The sequence below is a fragment of the Bos grunniens genome, chromosome 29 (assembly GCF_055505025.1).
Source record: "Bos grunniens cultivar Pamir isolate PY7600 chromosome 29, Bosgru_T2T1.0, whole genome shotgun sequence".
NCBI lineage: Eukaryota > Metazoa > Chordata > Mammalia > Artiodactyla > Bovidae > Bos > Bos grunniens.
The window spans coordinates 9,567,474-9,590,788 of record NC_141193.1 but is presented as its reverse complement, the minus strand read 5'-3'; the positions used below and the strand labels follow the sequence as shown (position 1 = coordinate 9,590,788).

Genomic DNA, 23,315 nt, shown 5'->3' with positions numbered 1-23,315 from the left:
AGGTGGGTCATAGAGGATCTTGCTTTGATTTATGTCATGGAGTGTTCTGCCTATGTTTTCCTCTAAGAGTTTTATAGTTTCTGGTCTTACATTTAGGTCTTTAATCAATTTTGAGTTTATCTTTGTGTATGATATTAAGAAGTGTTCTAATTTCATTCTTTTACCTGTAGCTGTCCAGTTTTCCCAGCACCATTTATTGAAGAGGCTGTCTTTGCCTCTCATTGTATATTCTTGCCTTCTTTTTAAAAAATAAGGTACCCAAAGGTGCATGGGTTTATTTCTGGGCTTTCTATCTTGTTCCATTGGTCTAGATATCTGTCTCTGTGCCAGTACCATACTATCTCGATGACTAGTTTTGTAGTATAGTCTGAATTCAGGAAGGTTGATTTGCTCCAGCTCCATTCTTCTTTCTCAAGAATGCTTTGGCTATTCGGGGTCTTTTGTGTTTACATACGAATTGTGAAATTTTTTGTTCTAGTTCTTTTAAAATGCCATTGGTAATTTGATAGGGATCACATTGAATCTATAGATTGTGTTTGGTAGTAAGTCATTTTCACAATATTGATTCTTTCTACCCAGGAACATGGAATATCTCTCCATCTGTTTATGTCATCTTTGATTTCTTTCATCAGTGTCTTATAACTTTCTGTATACAGTTCTTTTGTCCCCTTAGGTAAACTTATTCCTAGATATTTAATTCTTTGTGTTGCAATGGTGAATGGGATTGCTTCCTTAATTTCTCTTTCTGATTTTTCATTGTTAGTATATAAAAATGCAAGTGATTTCTATGTTTTAATGTTATATCCTAAAACTTTAAATTCACTGATTAGCTCTAGTAGTTTTCTGATAGTATCTTTAGGGTTTTCTTTGTACAGTATCATGTTATTTGCAAACAGTGAGAGATTTATTTCTTCTTTTCCAATCTGGATTCCTTTTTTTTCTTTCTTCTCTGATTGCTGTAGCTAGGACTTCCAGAACTATGTTGAATAATAGTGGTGAAAGTGGACATCCTTGTCTTGTTCCTGATCTTAGGGGAAATGTTTTCAGTTTTTCACCATTGAGCATAGTGTTTGCTGTAGGCCTATCATATATGGCCTTTACTATGTTGAGATAGGTTCCTCAACATAAGTAGGTTGGGTTGGAACATCGGAACCTTGGCTAGGTTCCAATACCCATGTTTTGAATAGTTTTAATCATAAATGGATGCTGAATTTTGTCAAAGCCTTTTTCTTCATCTATTGAGATTATCATATGTTTTTATCTTTCAATTTGTTAATATAGTGTATCACACTGATTGATTTGAATATATTGAAGAATCCTTGCATTCTTGGAATAAACCCAACGTGATCATGGTATATGAGCTTTTTGATGTGTTGCTGAATTCTGTTTGCTAAAATTTTGTTGAGGATTTTTTCTTCTATGTTCATCAGTGATATCGGCCTCTAATTTTCTTTTTTTTGTGTTGTCTTTGTCTGGTTTTGGTATCAGGGTGATTGTGGCCTTGTTGAATGAGTTTGGAAGTGTTCCTTCCTCTGCAATTTTTGGAAAGAATTTTAGAAGGATAGGCATTAGCTCTTCTCTACATGTTTGATAGTTTTCTCCTGGAGTTGAGCTGTAGGAGTTGCTTGTATATTTTTGAGATTAGTTGTTTGTCAGTTGCTTCAATTGCTATTATTTTCTCCCATTCTGAAGGCTGTCTTTTCACCTTGCTAATAGTTTCCTTTGATGTGCAGAAGCTTTTAAGGTTAATTAGGTCCCATTTGTTTATTTTTGCTTTTATTTCCAATATTCTGGGAGGTGGGTCATAGAGGATCCTGCTGTGATGTATGTCGGAGAGTGTTTTGCCTATGTTCTCCTCTAGGAGTTTTATAGTTTCTGGTCTTACGTTTAGATCTTTAATCCATTTTGAGTTTATTTTTGTATATGGTGTTAGAAAGTGGTCCAGTTTCATTCTTTTACAAGTGGTTGACCAGATTTCCCAGCACCACTTGTTAAAGAGATTGTCTTTAATCCATTGTATATTCTTGCCTCCTTTGTCAAAGATAAGGTGTCCATATGTGCGTGGATTTATCTCTGGGCTTTCTATTTTATTCCATTGATCAATATTTCTGTCTTTGTGCCAGTACCATACTGTCTTGATAACTGTGGCTTTGTAGTAGAGCCTGAAGTCAGGTAGGTTGATTCCTCAAAATAAACGACCCAATCAAAAAATGGGCCAAAGAACTAAATAGACATTTCTCCAAAGAAGACATACAGATGGCTAACAAACACATGAAAAGATGCTCAACATCACTCATTATCAGAGAAATGCAAATCAAAACCACTATGAGGTACCATTTCACACCAGTCAGAATGGCTGCGATCCAAAAGTCTACAAATAATAAATGCTGGAGAGGGTGTGGAGAAAAGGGAACCCTCTTACACTGTTGGTGGGAATGCAAACTAGTACAGCCACTATGGAGAACAGTGTGGAGATTCCTTAAAAAACTGGAAATAGAACTGCCATATGATCCAGCAATCCCACTGCTGGGCATATACACTGAGGAAACCAGAAGGGAAAGAGACACGTGTACCCCAATGTTCATCGCAGCACTGTTTATAATAGCCAAGACATGGAAGCAACCTAGATGTCCATCAGCAGATGAATGGATAAGAAAGCTGTGGTACATATACACAATGGAGTATTACTCAGCCATTAAAAAGAATACATTTGAATCAGTTCTAATGAGGTGGATGAAACTGGAGCCTATTATACAGAGTGAAGTAAGCCAGAAGGAAAAACATAAATACAGTATACTAACGCATATATATGGAATTTAGAAAGATGGTAACAATAACCCGGTGTACGAGACAGCAAAAGAGACACTGATGTATAGAACAGTCTTATGGACTCTGTGGGAGAGGGAGAGGGTGGGAAGATTTGGGAGAATGGCAATGGCCCAGAGGGATGGTATGGGGAGGGAGGAGGGAGGAGGGTTCGGGATGGGGAACACATGTATACCTGTGGCGGATTCATTTTGATATTTGGCAAAACTAATACAATTATGTAAAGTTTAAAAATAAAATAAAATTAGAAAAAAAAAAAAGATTCGAATGATAGTTTTCTCCTGTGACACCATCTGGTCCTGGACTTTTTTGGGGGGAGATTTTTGATCACAGCTTCAATTTCAGTGCTTATAATTGGGCTGTTCATAATTTCTTTTACTTCCTGGTTAGTCTTGGAAGAGTCAACTTTTCTAAGAATCTGTCCATTTCTTCCAGGTTATCCATTTTATTGCCATATAGTTGTTCATAATAATCTCTTATAATCCTTTGTATTTCTGCACTGTCTGTTGCAACCTCTCCTTTTTCATTTCTAATTTTGTTAATTTGATTCTTCTCTATTTTCTTCCTTATGAGTCTGGCTTAAAGCTTGTCAATTTTGTTTATCTTCTCAAAGAACCAGCTTTTAGTTTTATTAATCTTTAGTATTGCTTCTTTCATTTATTTCTGCTGGGATTTTTTTTATAAAAACTGAAATTTTATTTCCCACAATCCATACCCTGTGTACAAGGTCTTGCAGCATCTTAGATGACATTGTGTGATTGAACCAATAAAGATAATAGAACTATTAATATCAACAAATACACACCAGGAATCTGAGGATTTCCAGAATCATGGTGAGATTTGTGAGTAGTCAAGTACTCCAAGTAACAACAGTTTAGATGCATGCTAATCATGATGATTACTTATAAAAGGACACAGTCAGAATTAGGAAAGGGAAATGCTATTCAATATCACTAGAATCAATTTTCAGTCACCTGTGAGTTGAACTTCACATTCGGAAAAAAAAGGTCAGATTAATTGCTCTTCCAAGAAGCCTAAAATGGGTATCACCTTTTTACAATAAAAAGCCTAGTAAAACAGTCCATGGAGTCAGACCCAACTGAGCAATTGAGCACACACACACAAACCAATAACACACTTGTTTCCGATTAAAATATGCATTCATTAATATTAAATTTTTTAAACTTTAATTTTATTTTTAAACTTTACATAATTGTATTAGTTTTGCCAAATATCAAAATGAATCTGCCACAGGTATACATGTGTTCCCCATCCTGAACCCTCCTCCCTCCTCCCTCCCCATACCATCCCTCTGGGTCGTCCCTCTGCTGGGATCTTTATGATTTTTTTCCTTCTACTAATTTTGGGGCTTTTTGTTCTTTTTCCAGTTGTTTTAGGTGTAAATTTAGGTTTTCTATTCAATATTTTTCTTGTTTCTTGAGGTAAGATTGTACTGCTATAAATTTCCCTCTTAGAACTGCTTTTGCTGCATCCCATGGGTTTTGAGTTGTCGTGTTTTCATTGTCATTTGTTTCTAGAAATTTTTTTAATTTCCCTTTTGATTTCTTCAGTCACCTGTTGGTTATTTAGAAATGTGTTATTTGTTTCCATGTGTTTGTGTTTCTTACCATTTTTTTTCTGGTAACTGATATCTAGTCTCACAGCATTGTCATCAGAGAAGATGCTTGATATGATTTCAATTTTCTTAAATTTACTGAGATTTGATTTGTGACCCAAGATGCAGTCTATCCTGGAGAATGTTCCATGTGCACTTGAGAAGAAGGTGTATTCTTCTCCATTTGGATGGAATGTCCTGAAGATATAAATGAGATCCATCTCACCTAATGCATCATTTAAGACTTGTGTTTCCTCATTAAATTTCTCTTTTGATGATCTGTCCATTGGTGTAAGTGGGGTGTTAAAGTCTCCTATTATTCTTGTGTTACTGTCAATTTCTCCTTTTATGTCTGTTAGTGTTTGTCTTATGTACTGAGGCGCTCCTATGTTGGGTGCATAGATATTTACAATTGTTATGTCTTCCTCTTGGATTGAGCCCTTGATCATTATGTAGTGTCCCTCCTTATATCTTGTAATCCTATTTATTTTAAGGTCTATTTTGTCTGATATGAGGATTGCTACTCCAGCTTTCTTTTGCTTCCCATTTGCAGGAATATATTTTTCCATCCCCTGACTTTCAGTCTGTATGTGTCTTGAGGTCTGAAGTGGGTTTCTTGTAGACAGCATGTATATGGCCCTTGGTTTTGTATCCATTCAGCCAGTCTGTGTCTTTCAGTTGGAGCATTTAACCCATTTACATTTAAAGTAATTATTGACATATATGTTCCTATTGCCCTTTTCTTAATTGTTTGGGGTTGATTATGTAGATCTTTTTACTTCTCTTGTATTTCTTGACTATATAAGTCCTTTTAACTTTTGTTGTAAAGCTGGTTTGGTGGTACTTAATTCTCTAAACTTTTGCTTGTCTGAAAGGCTTTTTATTTCTCCATCAATTTTGAATGAGATCATTGCCAGGTACTGTAATCTTCATTGTAGATTTTTCCCTTTCAGTACTTTAAGTATATCCTGCCATTCCCTTCTGGCCTGCAGAGTTTCTACTGAAAGATCAACTGTTAAGCATATGGGATTTCCCTTGTATGTTACTTGTTTCTTCCTTGTTGCTTTTAATATTCTTTCTTTGTGTTTAGTCTTTGTTAGTTTGTTTAGTGTCTTGGTGTGTTTCTCCTTGAGTTTGTCCTGTATGGGACTCTTTGTGCCTCTTGACTTGATTGACTATTTCCTTTTCCATGTTGGAGAAATTTTCAAGTATAATCTCTTCAAAAATTTTCTCATAAACTGTTTTTCTCTTCTTCTTCTGGGACTTCTATAATTCAAATGCTGGTGCATTTGATATTGTCCCAGAGGTCTCTGAGACTATCCTCAGTTCTTTTCATTGCTTTATTTTATTCTGCTCTTCAGAAGTTATTTCTATCATTTTATCTTCCAGCTCACTGATTCATTCTTCTGCTTCAGATATTCTGCTATTGATTCCTTCTAGAGTATTTTTAATTTCGGTAAATGTATTGTTTGTCTCTGTATGTTTATTCTTTAATTCTTCTAGGTCTTTGTCAATTGATTCTTGTATTTTCTCCATTTTTTCCCCAAGGTTTTTGATCATCTTTACTATCTTTATTCTGAATTCTTTTTCAGGTAGTTTGCCTATTTCCTCTTCATTTATTTGGACTTCTGTGTTTCTAGTTTGTTCCTTCATTTGTGTAGTATTTCTCTGCCTTTACACTATTTTTTTTTAATTCATTGTGTTTGAGGTCTCCCTTTCCCAGACTTAAAGGTTGAATTCTTTCTTCATTTTGGTTTCTTCCCTCCTATGGTTGGTCCAGCGCTTTGTGTAAACTTCGTATAGAGTGAAATTTGTGCTGAGTTTTTGTTTGTTTGCTTGATTTTCCTCTGATGGGCAAGGCAGAGTGAGGTGGTAATCCTGTCTGCTGATGATTGGGTTTGTATTTTTGTTTTATTTGTTGTTTGGGTGAGGCATTTTGCACAAGGTGCTGCTGGTGGTTGGATGATGCTGGGTCTTGTATTCAAGTGGTTTCCTTTGTGTGAGTTCTCACTATTTGTTACTCCCTAGGGTTAGTACTCTGGTAGTGTAGGGTCTTGGAGTCAGTGTTCCCACTCCAAAGGTGTGGGGCTTGATCTGCTGGGAAGAGGATACTTGGGAGGGATGGAGCTGGGAGGCTGTGGCTGAGGAGCGAATTTTTACTCAGGTTCTAAGGGCAGCACTATGTGTGGCCCTGTGATGAGCAAAAGCCTCATAGAACTGAGGACTGGGCAACTGTCCGTGGGAAGATTACAATCCAAAATCAATCATCTATTGCTCTTGACAGCATCCCAGAAGTCTCTCTTCACTGGTTTCCCAGCTTGAACCTGGTGTCACCAGGATTTGAACTGCTGTCTCTTCTAACCCCAGCTCTTAGGCTCTGACAATGCCCAGAAGAGCATGTGGTGGGGATTACCAAGGCTTCTGCTGTGGTTCTCTCTATCGCCTTGAGAGCTTGGACCAGTGTCAACATCTCCAGCCTCTTGTTTCTTTGGATATTTTCCCCCCCTTTTCCTTTGTGCTTCGTCTAATTTCACTTGCTCATAGGGTGCTGCATGCAGCGACCTCCACCCTGTACTCAGACCAGAGTTATAAGTATGAAGGGCCAAGGCTGGCCCATGCAGTTAGGGCATGTGCTGAAGCAATGTGCATGGCACTGCAACTCAAGATGTGGTTGTTGTTTTGATTTTTCTCATTCGAACATTTCTCTCTTTTTGTTTGTTTGTTTTCTGCATTATTTTCTTGATGGTGATAATAATTACGATTTTTTTGGTGATGCTGGTTCCTATGGTTCACATTTTCTATTTTTAGGGTAAATTATTTGAGCATTTTAAGAATTATGTTTTAAGGATTGCAGAGGAATTTTCAATTCCAGATTGTCTATCTGTTTTTATTACTGGCATATAGATTAGCAGATCCTGTTTAATCCAGGTTGCCTCCACTAAGGCCCTATTTTCTTGATGCTCATGGAACACAGAATTCATTTTTTCGTATTTGTCCTTCACCTTACTTTTCACTTCATTCTTCATCTTTCATAATTCTTTCCTCTGAGAAATTTATATAATGTCTGCTGTCTGGGTTATGATACTTATATATTCTTTTCTAGAAAAGCACACTTCTTGAAGACTATAAATCTAGATTCATCAAAGAGTGGCTCTTTTTTTTTTTAAATATGAATTTATTTTAATTGGAGGCTAATTACTTTACACTATTGTATTGGTTTTGCCATACATCAACATGAATCCACCACAGGTGTACACGTGTTCCCCATCCTGAACCCTCCTCCCACCTCCCTCCCTATACCATCCCTCTGGGTCATCCCAGTGCACCAGCCCTGAGCATCCTGTACCATGCATCAAACCTGGACTGGCGATTCGTTTCACATATGATATTATACATGTTTCAATGCCATTCTTCCAAATCATCCCATCCTTGCCCTATCCCACAGAGTCCAAAAGTCTGTTCTATACCTCTGTGTCTCTTTTGCTGTCTCGCATACAGGGTTATTGTTACTATCTTCTAAATTTCATATATATGAGTTAGTATACTGTATTGGTGTTTTTCTTTCTGGCTTACTTCACTCTGTATAATAGGCTCCAGTTTCATCCACCTCATTAGAACTGACTCAAATGTTTTCTTTTTAATGGCTGAGTAATACTCCGTTGTGTATATGTACCACAGCTTTCTTATCCATTCGTCTGCTGATGGACATCTAAGTTGCTTCCGTGTCCTGGCTATTATAAGCAGTGTTGCGATGAACATTGGGGTACATGTGTCTCTTTCAATTCTGATTTTCTCAGTGTGTATGCCCAGCAGTGGGATTGCTGGGTTATATGGCAGTTATAAACCTTCAACAACTCTGTCCACTGATCTTTTACATCAGTTTAACCTTAACCTGTCTGGTCCTAGAGACCCAAGTACACTTTTAGCTCCCTTGTGTTCTGAACACTGTACAGACTCTCTACTTTGCTAAATACCTATGTTAGTACGGTGGGTTCTTATGGTATTTTCCAAGTTCCAACATTATAGTTTATTTTATATGGTGCCACTTGGTGTCAGAGGCCATTTGGTGATTTGAGGATGAGGTTTTGGTCTTGTTAGTCTATAGAAAAAGAGTGTTAGTCATGTATGAAACGAGATGCCAGTCCAGGTTCAATGCACAATGCTGGATGCTTGGGGCTGGTGCACTGGGACGACCCAGAGGGATGGTATGGGGAGGGAGGAGGGAGGAGGGTTCAGGATGGGGAACACATGAGAAATAAAGGAATAAATTTAAAAAAAAAAGATGAATAAGGTCTGAGGACATAAAGTATAACATAAAGACTATAGTTGATAACATTGTATTCTATAATTGAAATTTTAAGAGTGTCAAACTTAAATGTTCTCACCCAAAAAAGTAAAAAAAGGTAAATATGTAAGGTGATGGCCTTGTTACTTAACAAGATAGCAGGACTCTTTTTACAATGTATATCAGGCATCCCAATGTCACTTTAAATATTTAAAAAAAAATAAAATCAAATCAAAAGGTTGTAAAAAAAATTATGTCAAAATAAAAGTATTACAGTAAAAAAAAAGAAAAAAGAAAAAAAAATAAGGAGATTCCTATTGTTGATTTAGCCCTTCTTTTTTAAACGTTTTCAATTACAAAGAATCACTTGTTAAAACATTCTCTAAATTTCAGAGTATTCTTTTGGTTTCTTATGTTTTTACCACAAGTTATCATTATTCCCTTCATCTAAGCAGATTCTGTTTCTTAGGTTTGGGCGGAAGTTGATTCTCAGGTGCTGTTTGCTCCAGCTGGCCATCTCTGGGACCTGTGCAGCCTTTGCTCCCACCTTCCTCATTTACTGCTCGATACGCTTCTGGTCAGGCTGTTCTGCTGTGGTCATCGTGGCAAACAACATTATGCTGAGTAAGTCAACAATTTTGGTCTCCTCCCATTTTCCATGCCTTAAAAATCACTTTGAAATTTCATCTTTATGTGACATTAATATCCCATTTGGATTTTCTTCCAGTTATAGAGTGGACAAGATCCCAGTCAAAAGCCATGATATTAACACTGGTAGCCTGTACCTTTAGTATGGGACAGATGATGCTGGGAGGACTGGCTTTTGTCTTTCGAGAGTGGCGCACCCTGCAGCTGGTGGTATCTGTACCTTTCTTTGTCTTCTTTCTCTCCTCAAGGTATGAGCTTTCTCTCTTACTCTGTCTTATGGGAACCTGGGATGAAAATGCATATTGAATTAAGATATATTGATTTTCTTATTCCATGGACCATTTTGTATTGTTTGGACCTAAAACCCATGTCTCTCATCTGCTCACTCTGTGGGATTTGAGGTTTGAGAAGCAGAACACAGAGTAATAATGACTTTTCTGTCTGGGGTTTCTAGATATTTTCTGCCATCTTTATAAGTTTTACCCAGTATAGTGGTCAGAGTTAGGCTAATATTATTTTCCTTAGTATAAAATCAGACATATTTTAAAAATACTGTTTTTTGAGCTTTGGAATGAATCCAATATGGTAAAGATTCAGCAATTTTCTATGTTGTTGCTGATTTTGGATAAAGGAAGAGGCAGCAAATTTGTTCATATAGCCAGTTGACAAAATAGTGGCATAATTTCTACATTACTAAAAATGGCATGTAGATAGGGTGATTTCTGTTATGTGTTCAGCACTTCCTTTTCCCTTAAATAGTTTTAACAAACATTTACTTATGGTAGGGAGAATCAGCTTAAGTGATCACAGAAGGATGACTATAGATTTAATACATTGAGATGAGTTCAAAGAAGGAGCAGAGTGTAGTCCTTGTCAGAATCATCTCCTAAGTCATTTTATCCTCTTTCCAGTTCTACAAAGAAGATGGCACTACAGTCCCCATTTTATTGATGAGAAATCTGAGGCAGATGTAAACAAGTGACTCACTTGTGTAGTTAGGTACCAACAATGTTGGTAGCAGCAAGAGTATTTGCAATATTTGTTGGGCTATAAGCTTACATCATTTGGGGGCTTCTTTTTTAAAAGAATGTATATTATAAATATATACTATATTCACAAAGTTGTTAGATCCCATGCAAAGCTTTCAAAGAGAATATGCATATGAAGGACTCTCCACCTTAAACTTCATAAGCTTCTTGGAAATTCTCTTCCTGAGTAAGCAGAGAGGAAATTTGACTCCAAGGTCTGTGGATCCAACAAGTGAAATGGTGGATATAGATGGAAGGCAAAAAGCATCTGCTGTCAAGAAGCATACAATACATTAAAAAAGAGAGCTGACTGCACTTATGTGCCTTTCTTCAGGTGGCTGGTGGAATCTGCTCGGTGGCTGATTATCACCAATAAACCAGATGAGGGCTTAAAGGAACTTAAGAAAGTTGCACACAGAAATGGAATGAAGAATGCTGAAGCAACCCTGAACATGGAGGTGAGAAGGGAAGAGAAGGTGGTTAAGGGTTGTAGAGAAGAAATAAACTGACACCTGCCTTCTTCTTCTTGAGATAGACAAGCTGATTTTCTAACAGGGCAGTTAGTTGAGAAGACAAGCTCAGTTCTCTCATCTTTCAGGTCTATTTCAGAGAAAAGAAGCTTTGCTTGCTGTGCAACTACTTCCTTTAGTTCATTTCCTGAATTGAATCTATAGGCTCTGTACTCCCTTGGATACCATGCCCTCATTTTCAAAATTTTGTTGTTGCCATTTAATTTCCTGGAGTTTCCCTTAACTCCTTACATACTCCTTCATATCACATTCACACTTGTGGTTTCATGTATAATATGTTACCCTAGAAAGAAGGAGGGGCTTTCCAGGTGGTGCTAGTGGTAAAGAACCTGCCTGCCAATGGAGGTAGACATAAGAGATGCAGGTTTGATCCCTGGGTTGGGAAGATCCCCTGGAGGAGGGCATGGCAACCCACTCCAGTATTCTTGTCTGGAGAATCCCATGAACAGAGGAGCCTGGTGGGGAATTGTCCATAGGGTAGCAAAGAATCAGACACAACTGAAGTGACTTAGGACACACACGCAGAAAGAAAGGGAATACATCATTTCTGTCCTTTTGGGATCCAGTGCTAACCACTATACCTCGAACTATGTTGGCAAATGATATGTGTTTGCTGTTGTTGAAGGGTTTGAGAGTGACCATGCAGGAGGAGCTGAAGACAGCACAGATGAAAACTACTGTGTTTGACTTATTCCGCACACCCAAGCTGCGAAAAAGAATCTGTCTTCTGTTCTTTGTGAGGTGGGCTTGCTCACAGTGCATGGCAACATTCAAAGAGTTGGGGCATAAAACTATTTATTTCAAAGGTTACAAAAGTGTTGTGAGAGGGAGATGGTGATTTGAAAATAAAAGATGTGGGGAACACCAACTAAGACTCACAAGAAACTGATTGTATGATGAAGAGTTAGTTAGATTTTATCACTCTATCTGTGTCTTAACTGGAGACTATTGTTGAGAACTTCCATTAAGAACAGATCTTAGCACTTGTTTTTCTATATTTATCTTTCAATTTAATTGAAGCAAAATTTTAAAACAGAAACATGAAGAGATCATGAATATATATGAATCAATGAATATGTCAATATGTAAAAATGTAACCAACCTCCAGGTCAAGACAGAAAATTCTAATCTGCTAATAGAAAACTAATGAATAATTTGTAGCATATTTGTACAATGTAATTTGTACAAATTTGTACATTTGTACAATGTAATATCTTACAGCTGTTAAAATGATTGAACTAGGGCCAACTGCACCAACATAGATGCACCCGTAAAAACATAATGAAAAAGAAAAATTCAGAATGATTTGTGATTTATCAGCATGACGCCAATTGTTTTACATTGAAAAAAGGTAAAACAATCTTATATACAATACTATACCAGTGTGCATAGGATATACACATGTGTAAGAAGAGCAAGCATGTCAATGGTAAGTATCAGCCCCTTTGCGAGGATTGAAGGAGAAGAGATCAAGAAGGAACATATAGGGAGCTTCAATTGTATCTATAAAACTTTAATGCTATTAAGTGAGTAAATAAGTAAAGCAATTAGACAATGTGCTGAAATGGTGGATACATATTATTCTCTTTTTCTGTGTGCAAGAAATACTTTTATAATAAAATATTTTAATTAAAAAATAATACATAAACCTGAAGAGATTAGGAATATATACAAATCAATGAATACGCCAATATGTAAAAATGTAACCAACCTCCAGATCAAGACAGAAAATTCAAATTTCCCAAGATTTCCTATGTCAACTATCCAGTTGCACAATAACCACCACCAGCACCACTTCCTGACTCTATTCTCTCCTCACTACCCTCTCCTGTGAAAAATAAAAATTAACAACTGTTCTTATCTTCTTCACTACAGATGAATGTTGCCTGATTCTTTTACATAATGTAAATGACAGATGGGTTCAGAGACAGCCCCCTTTCTTTATGCTCATTCATGAAGATTCATCCATTCTGTTGTGTATAAAAGTAGGCTGTTCTCCTCCCTAGGAATTTAGTTTCCACAATGGCACCCCACTCCAGTACTCTTGCCTGGAAAATCCCATGGACCGAGGAGCCTGGTGGGCTGCAGTCCATGGGGTCGCTAAGAGTTGGACACGACTGAGCGACTTCACTTTCACTTTTCACTTTCATGAATTGGAGAAGGAAATGGCAACCCACTCCAGAGTTCTTGCCTGGAGAATCCCAGGGACGGCGGATCCTGGTGGGTTGCCATCTATGGGGTTGCACAGAGTTGGACACGACTGGAGCGACTTAGCAGCAGCAGCAGCAGATGATTAAGCTACAGTGTCTACATGTACTCCAGTGTTGGTGAACTGTTACTTGTTTTCAATTTGGATTCAGCTTATTTGAGTGTTGGGGCTTCCAGTGTAACTCAGATGGTAAAGTATCTGTCTGCAATGCAGGAGACCTGGGTTGGATCCCCAGGTCAGGAAGATCCCCTGGAAGAGGGCATGTCAAATCACCCCAGTATTCTTGCCTGGAGAATCCCATGGATAGAGGAGCCTGGTGGGCTACAGTCCGTGGGATAGCAAGGAGTCAGACACGACTGAGTGACTAACACTTTATTTGAGTGTTAGCACAATGGTTCCTGTGAAAATCTCATTCATTATGTCATGAGAGTATATAAGTACTTGTATTTTGGTAGAGTCAAGAGGAGAAATTTTAAATATAATTCTAAATTTTTGAAGATTTAACAATCAAGAATGAAAAGCATACATGACAATATAGACCTTCCCCAAGCTTAAGAAAGTAGCTATTGTATTGTACAATTTACATCTTCCTAGGAATACCCTAGTAGGCTGCTTCTGTGTTTAACTGCATTGTGTTTTTTCACCTTTCCCATATCCACTAGGACACAGACTTTTGTTCCTGAATCCTAGACAATCAGAAGGGAAGGAAAAAGCAGAGATAATGGTCAAGAGAGGACTTGCTTGCAATTGCTGTGATCTGTGGTGTTTCTTCTGTTGTAATGTCTAAGTCTAGCTCTCTCAGGGTGTAGTAGTTCATTAAAGTGGACTCTTTTCCTTTAGATGTTTTCTGGGTAAAAGGTTGATCCCAAGTTGGAACATTTGATTCCATTTCTGACAGTGCAGTAGATGTATGTTTGCTCTTTTGAATTCTCACATATTCTCTTAGCCCTAAGAAATCATATATGAACTTTGAATTCCCCAGATTTGTGTTAAAACCCAGGATACTATGCTCCCAGGTCAAGAAGACATGCATGGTCCCTTCACAGTTTTAATCACTAGTTTCTGGTGATGGACAAGGAGGCCTGGCATGCTGCGATTCATGGGGTCACAAAGAGTCAGACACAACTGAGCGACTGAACTGAACTGAACTGAGAAAAGAGAAATGGTTTACAATATTGGGTTTGAGGTAGGAGATGTCAGACTCACAGCATACAGACAAACTTCAAAAAGTAATTTTTCTAAATTCCTGGTTTTGGTCTTCTCCATTCAATTTCTATGTAGCATCCAATTTGCTGATCACAGCAGGTACACTTTCCTGTCACTGCCAACTCTATGCTCAGGGACTCAGACAAAAGAAAGACAGAAGGAGTATCATTTTCATATATTTGTTATTCATTTACTCAGTTGTGCCCTACTCTGAGACCCCATGGACAGCAGCAAGCCAGGTTTCCCTGCCCTTCACCATCTCCCAGAGTTTGTTCAAAGTCATGTCCATTGAGTTGATGATGCCAAACAACCATCTCGTCCTCGGTCTTCCCCTTATCCTCCTGCCCTCAATCTTTCCCAGCATTAGCATCTTTTCCAGTGAATTGGCTCTTCACATCAGGTGGCCAAAGTACTGGAGCTTCAGCTTCATTATCAGTCCTTCCAATGAATATTCAGAGTGATTTCCTTTAAATTCACTGGTTTGATCTCTTTTCAGTCCAAGTGACTCCATGTAATTATTTATGATAATTTTACTTCTAAAATTGGAGAAATCAGTGCTGCGATGAACATTGGGGTACACGTGTCTCTTTCCCTTCTGGTTTCCTCAGTGTGTATGCCCAGCAGTGGGATTGCTGGATCATAAGGCAGTTCTATTTCCAGTTTTTTAAGGAATCTCCACACTGTTCTCCATAGTGGTTGTACTAGTTTGCATTCCCACCAACAGTGTAAGAGGGTTCCCTTTTCTCCACACCCTCTCCAGCATTTATTATTTGTAGACTTTTGGATCGCAGCCATTCTGACTGGTGTGAAATGGTACCTCATAGTGGTTTTGATTTGCATTTCTCTGATAATGAGTGATGTTGAGCATCTTTTCATGTGTTTGTTAGCCCTCTGTATGTCTTCTTTGGAGAAATGTCTATTTAGTTCTTTGGCCCATTTTTTGATTGGGTCATTTATTTTCTGGAGTTGAGCTGTAGGAGTTGCTTGTATATTTTTGAGATTAGTTGTTTGTCAGTTGCTTCATTTGCTATTATTTTCTCCCATTCTGAAGGCTGTCTTTTCACCTTGCTAATAGTTTCCTTTGATGTGCAGAAGCTTTTAAGGTTAATTAGGTCCCATTTGTTTATTTTTGCTTTTATTTCCAATATTCTGGGAGGTGGGTCATAGAGGATCCTGCTGTGATGTATGTCGGAGAGTGTTTTGCCTATGTTCTCCTCTAGGAGTTTTATAGTTTCTGGTCTTACGTTTAGATCTTTAATCCATTTTGAGTTTATTTTTGTGTATGGTGTTAGAAAGTGGTCTAGTTTCATTCTTTTACAAGTGGTTGACCAGATTTCCCAGCACCACTTGTTAAAGAGATTGTCTTTAATCCATTGTATATTCTTGCCTCCTTTGTCAAAGATAAGGTGTCCATATGTGCGTGGATTTATCTCTGGGCTTTCTATTTTATTCCACTGATCAATATTTCTGTCTTTGTGCCAGTACCATACTGTCTTGATAACTGTGGCTTTGTAGTAGAGCCTGAAGTCAGGTAGGTTGATTCCTCCAGTTCCTAGATGTCCATCAGCAGATGAATGGATAAGAAAGCTGTGGTACATATACACAATGGAGTATTACTCAGCCATTAAAAAGAATACATTTGAATCAGTTCTAATGAGGTGGATGAAACTGGAGCCTATTATACAGAGTGAAGTAAGCCAGAAGGAAAAACATAAATACAGTATACTAACGCATATATATGGAATTTAGAAAGATGGTAACAATAACCCGGTGTACGAGACAGCAAAAGAGACACTGATGTATAGAACAGTCTTATGGACTCTGTGGGAGAGGGAGAGGGTGGGAAGATTTGGGAGAATAGCATTGAAACATGTAAAATATCATGTATGAAACGAGTTGCCAGTCCAGGTTCGATGCACGATACTGGATGCTTGGGGCTAGTGCACTGGGACGACCCAGAGGGATGGTATGGGGAGGGAGGAGGGAGGAGGGTTCAGGATGGGGAACACATGTATACCTGTGGCGGATTCATTTTGATATTTGGCAACACTAATACAATTATGTAAAGTTTAAAAATAAAATAAAATTAGAAAAAAAATAAAAATAAATTATACATTAAAATAAATAAATAAATAAATAAAATTGGAGAAATCAGATTGGGACTTTATTCTTTAACCTTGACTATTAGTTGCCTGGGTGAATATAATCATCAACTGTAGCATCTGGGCTCTAAATTTTATGGCTTCTGTCTTTCCTTTTTCGTTTACTACAGATTTGGAACCACAATACCCTTTTTTGGCATCTTCATCAATCTACAACACTTTGGGAGCAACATATTCCTGTTCCAGGTCATCTTTGGAGCTCTCACGGGCTTAACCCGATGTCTTATACCTCCAGTATTGAATCACATGGGCCGTCGACCAACCCAGACGCTTTTCATGTTCCTGGTGGGACTTTCCATTTTGGTCAACACATTTGTGCCCCAAGGTGAGAGAAGACTGGGCTCTGGGGAAATGAAGGGTCTTTTTCTACTCCTTCAGGGACTGCAATTGATCACACTTGTTGGAAGCCAGGATTAAAGAGAGATCCTAATTAAGGGCTAAGTATTCCCTCAAACCAATATGATTGTTAATGAGAAATTCTGCTAATAAGTTGTTGAGAAATGAGTCACATGTTGAGGGATAAATCAGGCATCTGTTTATATTCACTCCATTATGGAAATGTTGGAAACTAGTGCCATTTATTTCAGACAGTTTCTCCAGAACAGCAATTGTTCACTTTCTCTTCACTCATTCACTCTTTTTGGCTTCCCTGATGGCTCAATGGTAAAGAATCTGTCTGACAAAGCAGGAGCCACAGGAGATGCAGGTTCAATCCCTGGGCCAGGAAGATCCCCTGGAGGATGAAATGGCCACCCATTCCAATATTCTTGCCTGGGAAATCCCATGTACAGAGGAGCCTGGCAGTCTACAGATCTGTGGGGTCGCAAGGAGTCGGACATGACTGAGCACACATACACTCATTCACTCTTTTAATAACAAACATGGAAGGGCAAGGTCTTGCAATTATATTCCAGGCGAGGACACGATATGGTCGCCCACTCTGGGCTCCTCATTGCCAGCTTTGATGACTGGTCTACTTCCCCATATCTATGTATCCACATGTGACTGTGGGGTTAAGTCACCATAACTATATCTCTTGCTTATGGAAGTCTTCCAGGAAATGGAAAAAAAAAATTCCTCTTTACGTAGTGAAAGAGTGTAGAGCAGGAAGAGGAAACCCTTGTCAATTCCCTGTTAGATTACTTCATATGTTAATAGAATGATGTTATGTAATGACTAGGAGAAACTTAGTGAGCACAATGTTTTGCCATCTCCCAATGCAGAAGTGTGCTTTACATCCTCATAGACTGGTGAACTCTGCTCCTCAGAATATCATTAATGATGCAGGCTTACTGCCTTACAGTAAAGTTTGTTTCCAATATTATATAGCTATAATTATATTTCTTTTTATATTGCTCAGAAAACTGATTCTTTGAACATTTGAACGTAGGGAACAAGTGTTTCCCTAATTTTGAATTGGGACTTCTCAGATGGCTCTATGGTAAAGAACTTGCTTGTGAATGCAGAAGATGTGGGTTCTATCCCTGGGTCAGGAACATCCCCTGAAGAAGCAGATGGCAGATGGCAATACTCCAGTATTCTTGCCTGGAAAATCCCATGGATGGAGGAGCCTGGAGGGGCAATAGTCCTTGGGATTACAAAAGAGTCAGACATGACTTTGCAACTAAACAACAGCAACAAATTTTGACTTATTTTTATTTCCTAGTAGGTTTCCATTCTTCCATTTTCTCCTAGTAGGTTTCCTTCCATTCAAAACTAAAATTGATCTAGATCTAGATCTTCTGCCTGTTCTTTCAGAGATTAATCCTGTCCTTCTAGTACTCTCTGGTGTCATGCTTACCCCATGGCGATGCTGTATCTGCTCTAGGTTGACTGACTCATTTGGGTTTACCTGGGACTTTGGTTTACCTGGGACTTTTCTGATTTTATCAATGAAAGTCTCACCTTATTAAAATCTGCTAATTCCCAGGTACACCAGGATGACTGATAACTTTAAATTCTGCATTTTAATCATAAAGTCCTCAAAGTTAGAGATGAGCCTTAGATTTAGGAATTGACTGCATGATGGTTCTACCTTCTACCATTAGGATATAACAAGTACTGGACTGAATAAGTAAAAGAAAATTTCTGCCAGATTCATTTTTTCTTCTGCTTCTCCAGTAAATCTCACCTACGTGAAGAGATTTGCTGCAATCAATCCAGATACTTTTATGTACTTTTTACCACCCATATTTATAATTTTACATTTTTCATTTGTTCAGCCACCCCATGATCACTGCCACGTACAATTTTCTACAACTTATTTCAAACATACAGGTAAAGCAGTAGGGTTTTTCCCCCTTGACTAAATTTGGTGGATGCTGATTCCTTCCACATAGTTATTTAATCTCTCTGATTTTCTTGTCTCCAGAAATGCAGACCGTGCGTGTGACTTTGGCAAGTGTGGGAATGGGCTGTATTGCTGCCTCTAACACCAGTATTTCTGTCCACTTTGTTGAACTCCTCCCCACTCTTGTCAGGTATATGAGTTTATGAATGTTCTGCCACCACCCAAAAAAGTACTTTCCCAGCTAACTGATGGTTGTTGTGGGAATAAGCATAATAGGAAATGTTAACTATAAAGCAATTGTTTTTAACTGTACTAGTGATACGCTAACAGCAATTATAGTCACAGTTTATTGAAAAAGCAGATTTGGGGCCATGCACTGTCCTAAGCAATACTTCAGTGCTTCATTTCATTAACCTTTTGGGCCATTTGTTAGAATAGGTCTAGTGTGTAATGTTCTGTTTAATGATGACAATGGGTCTTTCACACTTTGACCCTGACAAAGACAGCTGGAAAATTACAGAGCAAATTGCAAAAATAAGTGTTTGTCATCAAACCCAAGTATTTAATATTTGTCTTTTATTGTCTTCCATAATCATGTCAAAATAATAGATCATAAATTACAAGTGAAGATTTTTACTGAATTATTACAAAAATTATTACTTATCATTTAGAGCAAGAGCTGCAGGCATAGATATGATGGCTAGTAGGTGTGGGGCAGCACTGGCTCCCCTGCTGATGACCCTAGTGGTGTATCTACCCACTCTGCCCTGGATCATCTATGGAGTGTGCCCCATCATTGCTAGTCTTCTCGTCCTTCTCCAACCTGAAACCAGACATCTGCCTCTGCCTGACACCATCCAGGATGTGGAAAATAAGTGAGTAACCTGCTCCCACCCCCTGGAAGAGACTATGTGCTTTGAATCTGTAGGTGAGAAAGGCAACACAATGTGTGGGTCCTTCAGATCACTGAGCCTTGCCAGGGATACTTCCATGTCAGATCATTGCCTTCACAAGAGACAGGGTCATTTCTACCCACTGTGTGTTCCAGTCTAGACTGCAGAGATTCCCTCTTCCCTGTTCTTATTGATAGTTTTAGTGCTGAAGTGATGGTAATTATCTCTGTTGTGAGGGCACATTCTACTTGCCCTCATGAGAGACACACATTCCTGATGGTGCTTCATGGTCCTCAGATCCATAAAAGCCTAGTATATGAAAGGGAAACAAACATGAAGGAATAATTTAGGAAAATCACATAGAGTTAATGATTCTCTTTGAAAAGATAATTAATATTATGTATGTGCCCGTAAGAGTGAGACAATTTGCTGCCACAAGTAATGGAAAGATTGGTACAGGGAAAATAGAAACTTACAAAATATATTTAAAAATAAGAAAAATGGTATATTAGTGACCTAGCACCCATAATCATGGTTCACAAAGTCAGTTACTTAACAGAAATGATTGCCTCACAGTTATCTAGCTTTTAAATCTGAGCTCAAGTTGTTGGCAGGTTCATGCCCCATCTGTAGCCTTTAGGGAAGGGTCTGTTCCAGGTCTCTCCTGGTTTCTCGTAGCTCCTTTGCTTGTGGCAGCATAACTCTAATCTATACATGACACCTCCCTGGCACACCACTATGCCCAAATATTCCTTTTGAATAAAGACACTAATCATGTTGGATTAAGGGCCCATTCTAGTCCAATATAACCTCATCTTAATTAATTTTATATGTGACATTCTTGTTTCCAAATATGGCAATCTCACATTCTGAGATGCTGAGAGTTATGATCTCAGCGTATGAATTTTGTGAAAGACATAATTCAACCCACAACAGATGGGGAGTGCCCTTAGATTTTCAGTTCGCCTCTTGGCTTTCCAAAGGTGTTGTTGGTCAGAGGTCTAAACAGACCCAAGTGAGAGTAGCAATTTTCAAACTGCTTTCTTGGGTCTGCACAGTCTGCAGAGCCTTTTCCAGAATGAGTGTCAACCCTATGGATTTTATTGGATTATAAGAAGTTGATGGGGCTGGTGCACTGGGATGACCCAGAGGGATGGTGTGGGGAAGGAGGTGGGAGGTGGGGTTCAGGACTGGGAACACGTGTACATCCATGATGGATGCATGTGGATGTATGGCAAAACCAACACAATATTGTAAAGTTAAAAAAAAAAAAAGAAGTTGATGGTTAGAAGTTCAGTTTGTACTTGTGCAGGGAGGGCACCTGAACTTATTTTCATGTTTTTCTATTTTTTAATGTTTATTTTTATTTGCTAATTGGCTGGTTGATTTGTTGTTTCTATTTTGTTTCTCCAGGAAACAATTCTCAAGAAAAGTAAATGAGGAAGATTTCTGCATAAAAGTGACAAAATTTTAAGGAGATTTTATGACTGACCAGGGAGGAAAGGAAAGATATGAACAACAAAACTTGGAGTTTTCCTTTATATCTACACAGTAGCAAGTAAATATACTGGAAAATTGAATCTAATTTATAATTATTGCCTTAGTATTCACTTAAACATATAATTTCTTGGTACATGTTCCATGAGCAGTTCAATATTTAGGGAAAGTAGTTGAAAAAGTTTAAGATCTATCAATAAATTATTAATAGACAAAATAATTCAGAAGCAGAGGAATGTCATGGAATTAGTATGTGACTACTTGATGTGTGGAATTCAGAAGCAAAAGAATATCATGGAATTAGTATATGACTGCTTTATGTGTGGGACAGCATATGGTGAACTGTCCATAAGTGTGCAGAACAATATATGATATGAAACCAAACATCAAAAGAAATCCAGAAACAGATACTAATATATATATGTGTGTGTATATATATATACACTTAAGACATGATACATTAAACATCATAAATCTCTCCAAATAGAAGGATTATGTGATATGTAGAAATACATTCATTGAAATAAGAATGTTGACCTTCTAATGGTGAAATTTTAAATGATTATTACTTTCTCTTTGCAATTTTTTCCCTTCATATTTTCAATAATTAATATATGTAATTTAAAATTCTTTTAAGTTATCAACATTGAATGGCAAATATAGAATACAAAATTTTTAAAATGTGTATGTATTAAATATAATCACTGCAAATTAAAAGTTACATTCTTAGTGTCATGGCTAATTAATAAGAAAAGCTTTTCTAATTAATAGTAATTATTAAAAGACAAATAGTAATTAATAAAAGACAAATCCAGTTTGAAATATACGTTTTCATTTTAAAAACAGCAGATGTAACAAATTATTGTCTCATTTTGGGTGAGGGCATACAGTGATGGGCATTCATAAATGTGAAAACATGCTATAATTTAAGAAATCAAACATGTTATAGGCTGTTGAAAACAATTGGCATTTTATTCAGAGTTTTATTCCAAAACTGAACCAGGAATAAATAGACAATCTTAAAAGACCTGTCACAAGCACAGAAATCAAACCTGTATTAAAAAATCTTCCAACAAACAAAAGCCCAGGACCAGATGGCTTCACAGGTGAATTCTACCAAAAATTTAGAGAACTACCACCTATCCTATTCAAACTCTTCCAGAAAATTGCAGAGGAAGGTAAACTGCCAAACACATTCTATGAGGCCACCATCACCCTAATACCAAAACCAGACAAAGATGCTACAAAAAAAGAAAACTACAGGCCAATATCACTGATGAACATAGATGCAGACATGATCCTCTACATAGAAAACCCTAAAAACTCCACTAGAAAATTACTAGAACTAATCAATGACTATAGTAAAGTTGCAGGATATAAAATCAACACACAGAAATCCCTTGCAGTCCTATACACTAACAATGAGAAAACAGAAAGAGAAATTAAGGAAACAATTCCATTCACCATTGCAATGGAAAGAATAAAATACTTAGGTATATATCTACCTAAAGAAACTAAAGACCTATATATAGAAAACTATAAAACACTGGTGAAAGAAATCAAAGAGGACACTAATAGATGGAGATATATACCATGTTCATGGATTGGAAGGATCAACATAGTGAAAATGAGTATACCTCCCAAAGCAATCTATAGATTCAATGCAATCCCTATCAAGCTACCAACAATATTCTTCACAGAGCTAGAACAAATAATTTCACAATTTGTATGGAAATACAAAAAACCTCAAATAGCCAAAGCGATCATGAGAAAGAAGAATGGAACTGGAGGAATCAACCTACCTGACTTCAGGCTCTACTACAAAGCCACAGTTATCAAGACAGTATGGTACTGGCACAAAGACAGAAATATAGATCAATGGAACAAAATAGAAAGCCCAGAGATAAATCCATGCACATATGGACACCTTATCTTTGACAAAGGAGGCAAGACTATACAATGGATTAAAGACAATCTCTTTAACAAGTGGTGCTGGGAAATCTGGTCAACCACTTGTAAAAGAATGAAACTAGATCACTTTCTAACACCATACACAAAAATAAACTCAAAATGGATTAAATATCTAAATGTAAGACCAGAAACTATAAAACTCTTAGAGGAGAACG

At 37.6% G+C, this 23,315-nt stretch overlaps 1 protein-coding gene across 1 annotated transcript in view; it reads left to right on the top strand.

The window, feature by feature from the left end:
• LOC147341986 (solute carrier family 22 member 10-like) overlaps positions 1–22,639 on the top strand; it is a 28,346-nt gene extending 5,707 nt beyond the window's left edge. Inside the window, exons 3-10 of the mRNA XM_086384497.1 lie at positions 9,196–9,350; positions 9,454–9,622; positions 10,737–10,860; positions 11,558–11,673; positions 16,620–16,834; positions 18,881–18,989; positions 19,471–19,674; positions 21,106–22,639. Of these exons, the coding sequence (XP_086240623.1) occupies positions 9,196–9,350; positions 9,454–9,622; positions 10,737–10,860; positions 11,558–11,673; positions 16,620–16,834; positions 18,881–18,989; positions 19,471–19,674; positions 21,106–21,166 (1,153 nt within the window). The 3' untranslated portion in view covers positions 21,167–22,639. The remainder of the gene's footprint in view (positions 1–9,195; positions 9,351–9,453; positions 9,623–10,736; positions 10,861–11,557; positions 11,674–16,619; positions 16,835–18,880; positions 18,990–19,470; positions 19,675–21,105) is intronic.
• The last annotated feature ends 676 nt before the right edge of the window (positions 22,640–23,315 follow it).